The 11,690-nt window shown below is 35.3% G+C and overlaps 1 protein-coding gene and 2 non-coding genes across 3 annotated transcripts; 2 read left to right on the top strand and 1 right to left on the bottom strand.

Annotated features, from left to right (window-relative positions):
• Positions 1-835: 835 nt before the first annotated feature.
• Trnaa-ggc (transfer RNA alanine (anticodon GGC)) lies at positions 836-910 on the bottom strand. The gene has a single exon. It is a non-coding gene; the product is annotated as a tRNA-Ala (tRNA).
• Positions 911-980: 70 nt separating this feature from the next.
• On the top strand, positions 981-1,055 carry Trnaa-ggc (transfer RNA alanine (anticodon GGC)). The gene has a single exon. It is a non-coding gene; the product is annotated as a tRNA-Ala (tRNA).
• A 1,732-nt stretch (positions 1,056-2,787) lies between these two features.
• LOC146168094 (poly(A)-specific ribonuclease PARN-like) lies at positions 2,788-11,063 on the top strand. The gene is made up of 10 exons (XM_083383290.1): positions 2,788-3,000; positions 3,763-3,868; positions 3,924-4,099; positions 4,168-4,339; positions 5,329-5,520; positions 5,588-5,777; positions 5,853-6,012; positions 6,123-6,232; positions 9,780-9,986; positions 10,064-11,063. Exons 1-10 carry the CDS (start codon positions 2,802-2,804, stop codon positions 10,559-10,561), a joined length of 2,010 nt encoding a protein of 669 aa, XP_083239416.1. The 5' UTR covers positions 2,788-2,801; the 3' UTR covers positions 10,562-11,063.
• Positions 11,064-11,690: the final 627 nt, after the last annotated feature.

Below are 11,690 nucleotides of genomic sequence, written 5' to 3'. Positions count from 1 at the left end.
TTTGTATAAACTATATATATGTTCAGCCAGCTTTTTTTATATTATTTGCTAGTTTTACCATATAGTCTTTCTCAGTGCTATTTAAACAGTGATATGCATATAGCCAGGTAGTCAACTGAACCTGAATGATAAATGTTATTATACAGTAAAGATATCAGTTTTGTTTTAGTGTACCGGTAGTATATATGCATTACACTTGTTTTATGAGCAAGTTCTATAAAAATAAACCAAGTGGAGAAGTTTAACATTATAATAACATACTCCAATACTGAGCAATCAAATATAATATAATTTGCAAAATTATTAACTGAATTCAGTGACATCTGGTAACTACTGATTCCAAATGTAACTACCTTACAAATGCTAATTGCTTGCTTCACTCTCACAAACAGCACACCACCAATATTTGCTAGTTAAATATGACACACAGCAAACTGAGGTGCAAAAAAATTTCGTTTGAACGATGTTTTCAAAGAATTTGGTATTAATTTTCAGTTTATGGTATCAATTTCAATGTGTCTTAATTTGTAACACTGGAACAAGTATATAGAAGACTATTTAGAGCAGCAGTACGGCATAAATTTAATTTGCACACTGAACACTGGCATACTAAAGAAAAATTACTGTATGGAAAGTATATATTCTATAGGATAAGGATATATTTGCGTAAAGAACATTTCCTAAATGAGCAATGGCTGTTACCATTTACCAAGTAATGCAAATTTGTTTATTTAAATTAAATTGGTATACAACCAAATATTACACCGAAAAGCCATTGCAGACTCACCGAATCTGTCGATCAATGATGCAAGCAGAGCAGACTAGAAAAACAACTAGCCTGCAGTGAGGTTCGAACTCACGACCTCCGGTCAAGCCGGGACCGTCGCTCTACCAACTGAGCTATGCAGGCTCAGAAGGGAACGAGCAGGCTCAGAAGGGAACGAGTCGAGATGGTTGTTTCTCGACTCGTTCCCTTCTGAGCCTGCATAGCTCAGTTGGTAGAGCGACGGTCCCGGCTTGACCGGAGGTCGTGAGTTCGAACCTCACTGCAGGCTAGTTGTTTTTCTAGTCTGCTCTGCTTGCATCATTGATCGACAGATTCGGTGAGTCTGCAATGGCTTTTCGGTGTACTAATAATACGTAAGCCGTTATCGTTGGTCAAAAAGCAGCTTCAGAAGGGCTAGATCTCAGTTGTAAGCACACATATATGTGTGTACATATGTTTCACAACCAAATATTATTCCAACTTACTTTATGTAAGAAAAGCTGGCAAAATTACGTGAGAAAAGCTGGCAAATTAATTTTTAAGCTTAATTATCACCAAGGGGCAGACAAAATTTGAACTTCAAAATTTTTTCGCAAGCTGCATAGCACCACTGCACCCCACCGCTAAATTTGGGATCTTAAACAGTAGTATAGAAATAGATACATTTGTAATCCATTAGTAATGTAAGGCAGTGGTTCGCAAACTTTTTTGCGACGCCCTAGAAAAATAATTTTAATTTGCGGCACACTCATCAAATTTGGAATTCTACAATTTGTACACTAAAGCCAATTCATTTATAGGTTTGGTTTACCAAAAGTTGCCTTTTCTGTAATAGGCTCTGTACAGTGTACAATGCAAAATACCTATATCATTTACATTAAGAAGTTAACAATTAACACCGCCATATAGGCCTAGTTGGCGCTCTTTCACTATTGTACGTGAAAAGTTATGCAAAAAAAAATAATAATAATACCGCATACCACAACGAATATTGTTTGGGTTAGGGTGCGGGTTAGCGTTTGGGTGAGGGTGGGTCAAGTAATATTATGTTTATTATTAATAATAACTTGGCCCACCCTCAACCAAACGCTAACCCGCACCCTAACCCAAACAATATGTGTTGTGGTATGCGGCATTTGAAGAAAAACATTTTTTTATTAATTTTTACGTACAATAGTGAAAGAGCGTCGCCTAGTTAAGTTTAATGAGTTCGGCACCTTGAGATTTACAACAAACTAAGTGGTATCAATTTAATTTATTTGGCAATTCCTCACATAAATCTTAACGCCTAGAAGTGGAAACCAAGGCGCTCCATCGATTTGGTACGTAGAAACTAACGCAAAAAAGGTCAACAAATACCGCATACCGCAACGCACATTATTTGGGTTACGGTGCGGGTTTGAGTTTGGGTTGGTCGAGCATTATTATTAATAATAAAATAATAATGTGCGTTGCGTTATGCGGCATTTGTAGACCGTTTTTTGCGTTACTTTCTACGTCCCAAATGGAAAGAGCCCCGAAATCAACGACATAGCTCAATCGCGTAAATTTTAACAGTAATACACCTTTCAAAAATGTACAGTAGGGTCCTAAGAAAGTGTCACGCAACTTGTGATAACCTTGCCTGTCCTACCAAGTCAATTTTGTAAACAGAAAACGGTTTAAATTAGGACTAGGGGTCATTAAACAACAGATTACGCCAAAAGCGTACATTTTTATAACAGGCTTAAATGGAAAAGATGATGTTTTTCTTATTGTGAATCAGACCGTGACGGCTATCGAAAGTAGAATGCATTGCTTAAAGGCAAAAGAAAAAAGGCAAAAGTGAGAGTTTGTCCTCATGGTTATAATCTCTTTGGTTGGAACCGAGGGCGCAAACTGTTTAGCAAATTACCATTTCTTGTGAAAAAGTTACAAAATACTCAATACAAATCACAAAATAAATACATTAGTTGCAGTGGTAAAGTGACACTTTTTATTGTATTTAATCTTAGTTGTATTTTTGGGCTGTTAACAGATCTTAGCTAATTAAAAAATGGACATTACACGTGAAAACTTTTCACAAATGCTTCCTTATATAAAAAAGACCATGGAGGAAGCAAGTTTCATTGCAATTGATGGAGAATTTACAGGATTAACAAATGGTTCTTTTAATGTAACATCTTATGATTCCCCTGAAGAAAGATACCTAAAAATCCACAGTAACACCCATAACTTTCTTTTAATTCAGTTTGGTATGTATATTTTATGTATAAATGTATATAATATATATATATGTAATATTTTAGGGGAAATTCATCTTAGTGTGTTGTGTGTATTTCTACTTATTGGTTAATAGAAAAGCAAGGCTGACAAAAATTAAAAAAGACAAACAGGAGAACAAGATTAAAAACTATAACTCCTTCTTTAACTTCCTTTATTAAGTACTTTGCGCTATGGTACGTGTTTAAAAAAAAGTAGTATAAAGCATCTCCCATTGCAAAACCATGTAAATTCTTTTGCAATGCTTGAACTATTAAATTTGATCATTGTCTCAATAAAGGTATACTATATGCGCAAATTTTGTCTTAAATGCCACGCAAAAATTAAAATAACTGTCTTTGGCATATGGTTACAAAACATTATGTATTTTTGGTGTGCGATCTACAATGGGCTTCAATTTAAATTGTGCAATTTTTACTATATATTCAAAAGCTTTGTACCAAACCTGGTATGGAAATAGAATGTTTGGGTTTTACCAAATAAAACAACCTCCTGCCAACCACAGATAATTATGCTGCAGGAAAGGTTAGGTCCACACACCTGGATTTCGACCACATCTAAACTGGTTAACTTGACAACTTAATGATCTACTCATTCAAACTAGGCAAAATTGCTGCTTAAATTTTTGATAAATGTATTTCTGATTTAATTATTATAATGTAAATTGCAGTTATCTTTGTTTTACATAAGTCAAACTAACAAACAGTCCTGCAAAATATACTTCTATTTTACAGGAATGTGTACGTTTTGTTGGAATGAGGAAACACAAAAGTATAAAGCCTCTGCATTTAATTTTTATATATTTCCATTCAAATCAACTGTTGCAGGAATTCCTGACAGGTTTCAAATTTCTATAGTAGTGAATAAGACTTAAAATAATGGAACTTTTGTTTAGGGTATTTTCGTGCCAAAGTTCAAGCCTGGATTTTCTTACTAAACAAGGTTTTGATTTCAATAAGGTTTTTAAGAATGGTATTCCTTTTCTCCGGCCAAATGAGGAAGCTAATGTTCGTGCCGCACTGGAGGAAAAACAAGCTTTCCGTGAATGTTCTTTAAAATCACCAGGAAAACGTACCGAGATTTCAAATAAAATAAGTTATTTTGAAATGTCATTTTTAAAATGTATGTAATATTTTTAGGCAAGTCTAATTCTGGCTTGCAGAGCCCTGTATCTAATGGGAGTCCACCACTCTTTACTGACCAAAAAGCAAAAGATTTTTTAGACCAGGTAGTTAATAAAGTTCGGCAATATTTGGAAGATGATAAGCAAGAAAAAGAGTTGGTTCTAGATTCGTGCAACAGCTACTTTCGGTGAGTCCTTTTTAGTATTGTTTCTGTAGATACTCTGAAAAAATTTACCTAATTTTTTAAAATGTGGTTGATTAGCGATGTCAAAAATAATTTAAAATTTATTTATTTAACTCTAATTATACTATTAGCAAGTTTATCTAACTTAAGAATTTTAGTTTTGAAAAGTCAAGTAGGTCACTTTGTGACCCGCTGGTCAGTAGTTCACCATCTCTGGTCTAGAGCAGTGCTCCACAACCGGTGTTCCCTGACTATCCCATAGATGTGATTACTTGTATTTTCAAGGGTACTCTTTAATAATCAGATAAATTAATGTGAAAAATGTATATCTCATCAAGGCAGGGATTTTGACCTTCTATAATATATGTAATTTTAAAAACTTTCCAGAATATATATTTATAACTTTTTAAAACCTTTGTTACATTTTGTGATTGTATAATTAGTCTTGGCAGCTGTTTTAAAAAAAATTCTGCAAAAAAGTGCAAAGCACCAATGTCCGGTTTTTATTTTTATTTAATGTTCTCTGATCCACTATTGCAAAGGGGTACAATTTTCAGGATTTGGTCAGCTTCAGAAATTTTAGGAAGTCTGCAAAACCGCAGAATCAGAGATAAAATAATATATTATGACAAATTCAGTGCATTTAATCGTCAATCGCTCCTTTTATTGCCAATAGTCATATATATCGTTGGTGTTCCGCCTGTTTGTTTTTTACTCTGTTGGTGTTCCCTGTGACAAAAGGTTGCTGAGCACTGATGTAGAGTAAAGCAAGCTTTTTTGTAATACTCTATTCTTGGATAATGTTATGTTCCCTGACTAAAGGTTTAGTGCCCTACGATGTTTTGCAATTTTAACATAGTACAATTGTCTTTAAAATTCTCATATTTCAAGTGAATCAAACATTGTTGAATTTTTGTATTCAAGATTTTTACTGAACCTTAATATACATATCTAATTTTCGACCCAGTTCTGGATATGGTTTCTTTATCCAGAAAGATTTTGTACGAAACACTACCTGTGACATTTGCTGATCAAATTTTGGTTGAGTCTCGAACTGACGAGAACACAAATCAGCGTCATGTTGTGGTCGTAAGAGGGGGAAGTGAAGCTTTGAAAAAAGCTAGACAAGAGCAGACAAAATCACGTGAAAACTCGGATGTAGAAGATGCAGTTGGATTTTCCAAGTTTGTTTATATTTTTTACATTCCGTCATTTTATTTACAAAATTTATATATACTAATGTATGTCTAGGGTTATTTCCTTTTTGAGCCAGTGTCGAAAGTTAATTGTTGGACACAATATGCTTCTTGATATTATCTATACAATTCAGCAATTTGTTCACCCCTTGCCAAATGAACTAGATGAATTTAAATCACTTGTGACGTGCACATTTCCTCAAGTTCTTGACACAAAACTAATGGGGAGTATGATGCCATTCAGGGTAGGTTATTTAAAGTCCAATATAAATAAAATCATTGTTATCTTCCTGATCTGAAGCATACCATATTTTGTTTAGGATATACTTTCTTCAACAGCACTGGGTGAAATGAATACTCGTTTAAAAGCAAGTCCTTTCCGGCCTGTTGAACTAGAGGTCCCAGGAAAATATAACGTGGGAGGTTTAAAAGAACAGAATATTAACCTTCATGAAGCTGCCTATGATGCCTTTGTGACAGGTAGAATTAATTTTAGCAATTATTTAGAAAATACGATCTGCCAATGTTAAATGTTATTGAAATATATATTCTACATCTTTTTATTTTATAATTATATCATACGATTTCAGGATCTTCTTTTTTGTCAATGGTTCATTTTTTAGCGTCATTCCAAAAACCATTACGCAATGTTACTTCGTTTTCTGCTCTGTGCAACTTAGTTTCTCCATACATCAACAAGGTGAGTAAAGTCCTGTTTAAGATGATCTATTTTAAAAACACGGTGATATAAGATGGGCAAATAACATTTAAGCATGTCCATGATGAGTCCTTATTTCTAAGATTGTCCTTATTTTGAAGAGCCAGGTCTTTGAAAACCTAAATGTCCTTATTACTAAGAAATGTCCTTATTTTGTCTTATTTTCAACAACTACAGAATTTAAATCGTTTTCCTCTGGAAACCGGTGTTGAATAATATTCTAAAATTATGCTTTTACGCCGAGATTTTATGACATCATAAATGAAAAGGTACTCCCGTGGCGTAGGGATTTTACTTCTAAGTGGTGAGATAGGTAGGGCAGTGGTACAGCAATTTTTGATGCTGTACCAGGATAGAGCAGCTGACGGCATTTTAGCAGTAAACAGCAGTACAAGGTTACTGCAGTTTAGGCTACAGCAGCGGAATAGGGTGCGGCGAAGGCAGCATTTATAAGAAATGGTTGTTAATGGGGAAATGGATGCAGTGCTGTCGACACACTTGGATTAAAGCAGTAAAGCTATAGGAAGGGGTGGCCAACACGTCGATCGTGATCGACCGTTAGGTCGCCACCTTTCACCCGGTTGATTACGTTCTGTGCCGGATTTTTAAAAATAGCATTCTTCGAGCAACATTAACATGAGTAGACCAAAAACCAAACCATAAACCTTTATATATTGCTTGACCCAGGGGCGTATCCAGAAATTTGAAAAGGGGGGGTCCCGAATTTTCAACTTGGGGAATTCCCCGCTTTTTCGTCTGACGTTAATGACGTCATAAAATAGTGACGGATATGACGTCATAAAATAGCGATTGTGATAACGTCATAAATGATACCGCTTAGTGTGCAATCGTTAACTTCAGGAGTAAATCGAAAACAAGACCGTGAAATATTTGTAATTGATTTTGGTAGTTCCACGCTAAATTACAAGCACGTCTTTCGCCACCTGCAATACTAAACGAAGATCGTTTTCCCGGGTGTTATTCGACTAGCACAACATAAAAACACCACTTAAATAGTTCTAAAATCAGTGTTGTTAACCTTTTTAAGAGAGGGCACACCTGCGAGCTAAGCGAGCGCGATTTTTTTTTGATATAACAGCATTTCTTTTAATATTATTGCAAGTTTTATTACATTGCCGAAACTAAAAAATAAAAAAATATGTCCAAATTTTTGAATACGTTTTTCATTTGTTCGCGACGCACTTGGCATCCCTCCACGGCGCAACGATAAAGCAGCGCTGTTCAAAAGACAGCATTAAATTGTAAACAAAACGGACGTACAAAAGTCATTCGCGCAAAGCGCGAAAATTTTTCGCACTTGCGTAGAAAAAAAACTGCGAGACACATCAGCACCGCCTAACTCAACGTTATAAGCGAGAAAAAGGCGGAGACCGCTTGATTTATTGTTGTTAATTGTCGAACACACACTTGCTAATCAGCCAACCTGAACGAATAAGGAAATGCGAGAGAAAAAATATCCTGCGTTTACGGTCGACCAAACAAGAAACGAAAAACGGCGTTTTGCGTTTGATTTTGGTTTCGCATTAGGTTAAGACGCGTGACCCAATTACATTAAAAAAGACGCCGCTTCGGACGGTGAGTTTAAACACTGAGAAAAACGAACAAAAATCGATATTGTCACTTACGAAAAGTGGGGGGGGGGGGGGTCCGAACCCCCCCCTGAATACGCCACTGGCTTGACCAGATTGTTTCTGGCAAAAAGTATGGAATGTGATATGACACGGCTCGTATAAATACAATGCATTTCCAAAAACGTTTTTTAAATGCTAATCTTGGTTTTCGCTTGTCCGTATTTTTGGATCCATGTCGATGGCAACCATGAGTTTAGGTTAAACAAGATGTAAGATTCCATCAAGCTGTAGCCTATAATAACTATATTACATCTTATGTCGCACCCTGCGTCATTTGCTTGTGCCGCGTGTTATTGCCGATGATTTAAAAATGCAATGTACCATGTAACTAAAAAGTAATGTTACGGATACCGTAATATTCTAGCTAGAATGCTAAATACTGCGTAAAATGGTTAACATTTTAATTTCCCTGATCTCGCACTAAGTGGAGCTACACGTTCAGTAAAATAAATAAAATGTTATATGTATTTTTTTGTATTTCGCAGTGATCGGATAACTTTGATTGGCGTCATATTAAAAACAAATATGTAATCCCGGTGCCAAATCATTCTCGGGTGGCCTTAAAGCTGTTCCCTGTTAATCACAATTGCATTATATTGACCCATAACATGTCAGTGTGCTCATATCTCGCTTAAAATCGATAATTTAAAAATTACTTGTGGCAATTTCAGATGTAACCGAAGGGTAATGTTCCGTATTGTGTCTAAAATAGGTTGTCGAAATCACATTTACAATAAAACTTTTAAGGATACGGCCAGTGTTGTAGTTTAACGCCATTGTAGTTTAGCAAAGGCGATGGTCCGCCCTAACACATACGTATTTCCGGCGCTACATCATTATTCGGGATGGTTTAATAAGAGCTAACCCGCAATCGACTCCAACGTAACGAAATTTCGCGATATGTATATCGATCGGGAATCACTGACAAACCAAAAAAGTTGTAGGGCAACGGCTAAGCACGTCAAAAATCTTTCACGTAACGAAAACCGTGACATATATCGATAGGGAACCACTCACAAACGTAAAAGCTTAAGTTGTAGCAGCCATTGTGCGCATTGCGTGATATTCAAGCAAATACATAATCCCGTACGGAGGACAAATGTCATTTATTATAAGAGATTTTTAAGTTTTGTTAAACCGACAAAGTCAAGCAAACTTACTAAAATAAATTTTAAAACGGCATTCTGGCTCAGATTCCCGTAAAAAGGTTAAGATACGTACATTTTTTTATTATAGCAATCTACTTTTAACCAAATTTTGTGATTCGAGAAATATAAGTCTGACCGATAGTAATTTTTACATACATAAATGTAAGGCAAGCATCAATAGTTTACATTGGCTTTTTGATCGTTGTTGTTATCTTAGATGGCTGAATATAAATTCTAAACCAGAGTGGATTCTTTTTTAATAGGATGTAGTACTAACTTGCGTTATTTACACGTTGTTAATTCACCTCAATTTTGCTAGTATTTAATGAGCTCTAATCACTTTCAATCGAAATCAGCAACGAATGGCCACAAATAAAAAGTGTCTTCAAAGTTATGCAATGTACATGGCCTTGCCTGCCTAATAATAAAGATTGGATACCAAAAAGCACTATTAAATGTTCTATTGAGCCCGGAATACGTGACGTTTTTTTATGTAGAACAAAGTTTCAACTCTATTTAGACTACTACACCTAACACTTTTGTAGTTAAATACAAAGTTTCGCAATATATATTACCTTCACTATTATATATTTATTATCTTTACAATAAAAAACAACCAGCAGAGCTTAGGTTTTCAATTTGCTTAAAACGCCTAATGTTCGTAAGTAGCTAGTAAAAAAATGATGGTCGTCGTACTGGTAACATAAATTATCTTCCAATTTCATGCAGATTTTTCTGATGCGTAGTCATGACATTCCCTACTTAAATTTGTCGGGAGCGGATTTGACGCCAAATCGTGAACATATTTTCCATGTTGAATTTCCTCCTTCCTGGCGATCTAACGATATACGCCAGTTGTTTTCTCCAGTTGGGCAAATCAACATATCTTGGATAGATGAAACACACTGCCTTGTTGGATTATACAACAAGCAACAGGTTATAAAATTTTATTGGATTGCCACCTTAATTGGGGTCTATTTAATTAACGTAATGGTAAATGTTAATCTTTTCAGGCGAAGAACGTCAAGAATCTTGTCAATTCTGCAAATATTGAACCAATATCGTACAAGATTGTAACCTACAAAGAATACCAAAGTGAATTGTCGCCTCAAAATCATATAAAGACTAATTCTAAAAACCTTGTTTGGCAATCATCTAAACCTAATCGAAGTTCCTTAACGTTAAATTATCCACAAGTACTGAAGGCATCGTCATCCTTCACTTCCAGCCTTCAAGCAACAAAAATTACATGCGAGAAAAACGCTTCAAATGCAATACCAAGAAAGAGGCCGGAGCCATCCGGTGAGGACTCTGACAAATCCAGAATATTCTCAAGTTGTGCTGATGCTGATCAAGACGAGCCATTGTTAAAAAGACAAAAATCCCATGAGGATTGTGAAACGGCAGTCAAGCAAACAAATAACAAGACTTCTGAAATCTTAGAAAAAAAAGACAGTAGTCAATCAAATAGTCAACCAAACTTGTTTGCTGTCCCTACGGACTGGGAGTAACAACTAAAATCAGGTTTAACATTTTTCAACAAAAGGGTTAACTGTAATAGTTTCGTCCGTTATTCAGAAGAAAGCAAATTGTATTGTGTTCAACTTTGCAAGGAAAATGTTGTGAATATCGTTTAATATTGATCAGCAATAAACCATTTCGCTTTCTGAACCATTCATTTAACATGACAATTTTTCCCCCTTGACTTGGTAGTCAATGGTAAAAAATGGTTGTGATCTGCGTCTTTGTCGCACAAACTGTACATTCACCTATTTCAACAAACGTAGTTTGTAGCGGGGCAAGACGGACCTCTCATTTTTTTCGCGAACGAAACTTGCTAGGGCCATTATTTGTTTTTTTCGTGCCCCTGCCCAAATAAAAATTCTCAATCCGCGCCTGGTCAGGGCTCTGACATTGTACAGTAGGTGCACAGTTATTCAGAGCTAGTTGTGGATTTTATACATGCGGTTGTTTTTACAGACAAAACATTGACTAAGCGTAAGCACGTTTCGCATGAATACTAAAAAAATAAAAAAACACCATGTTAAGGATTTTTTTTACGAGTGGGGTCTACTAGGATTGGTTATGTCATGACAAAACAGTGTTTGTCAGTGAGCAACAGACAATAAGTGATTCTCCGCTAGGCAACATTAACAAAACATTAAGGTTACACTTTGTAAAACAGGGGTGCCCAACCTTGTCTTTATTGATCTCACGGCCGACAGTAAATTTTTTTTTAAAGATGACGTTAGAAATTGTCATTACGTGACGTCATAGAACAATTATTGTTAAACACATATATATATATACTTGTTGTTCCCTAATGATCTCGTGCAAAAATATAGTCTAATCCAGTGGTGCTCAAAGTTTTTTTCGTATTCCTCCCTTAAAGACTTAAACAATGTTAATTCCTCCCAAAAACAAGTATTGCCAAAATTTCACAGTATATGCAAGGCTTATATCACATTGTTTAGGTATTGGTATATGGATATTATATGCAAGGAGCGTTTTTATGATTTATCTTAGAGATAATAGTGCACATTACAAAAGTAGGGTATAAATAAAAAACAGTACAAAAATGCAAAAAACAATTTTACCGAACATAATATTTATAAAGTATTTACAAAGCGTTATTCGTTG

Source organism: Ascidiella aspersa, chromosome 1 (assembly GCF_963924565.1).
Source record: "Ascidiella aspersa chromosome 1, kaAscAspe10.2, whole genome shotgun sequence".
NCBI lineage: Eukaryota > Metazoa > Chordata > Ascidiacea > Phlebobranchia > Ascidiidae > Ascidiella > Ascidiella aspersa.
Note: the sequence above shows the minus strand (reverse complement) of the source record. Positions and strands in the feature narration are given on the sequence as shown.

Bases quoted from the DNA above. Each gene is read 5' to 3' on its own strand.
- LOC146168094 (XM_083383290.1), top strand. From the start codon at position 2,802: ATGGACATTACACGTGAAAACTTTTCACAAATGCTTCCTTATATAAAA. The intron at 3,869-3,923 runs GTTTCAAATTTC...ACTTTTGTTTAG, and splicing joins GTTGCAGGAATTCCTGACAG to GGTATTTTCGTGCCAAAGTT. The intron at 6,233-9,779 runs GTGAGTAAAGTC...AATTTCATGCAG, and splicing joins TTTCTCCATACATCAACAAG to ATTTTTCTGATGCGTAGTCA.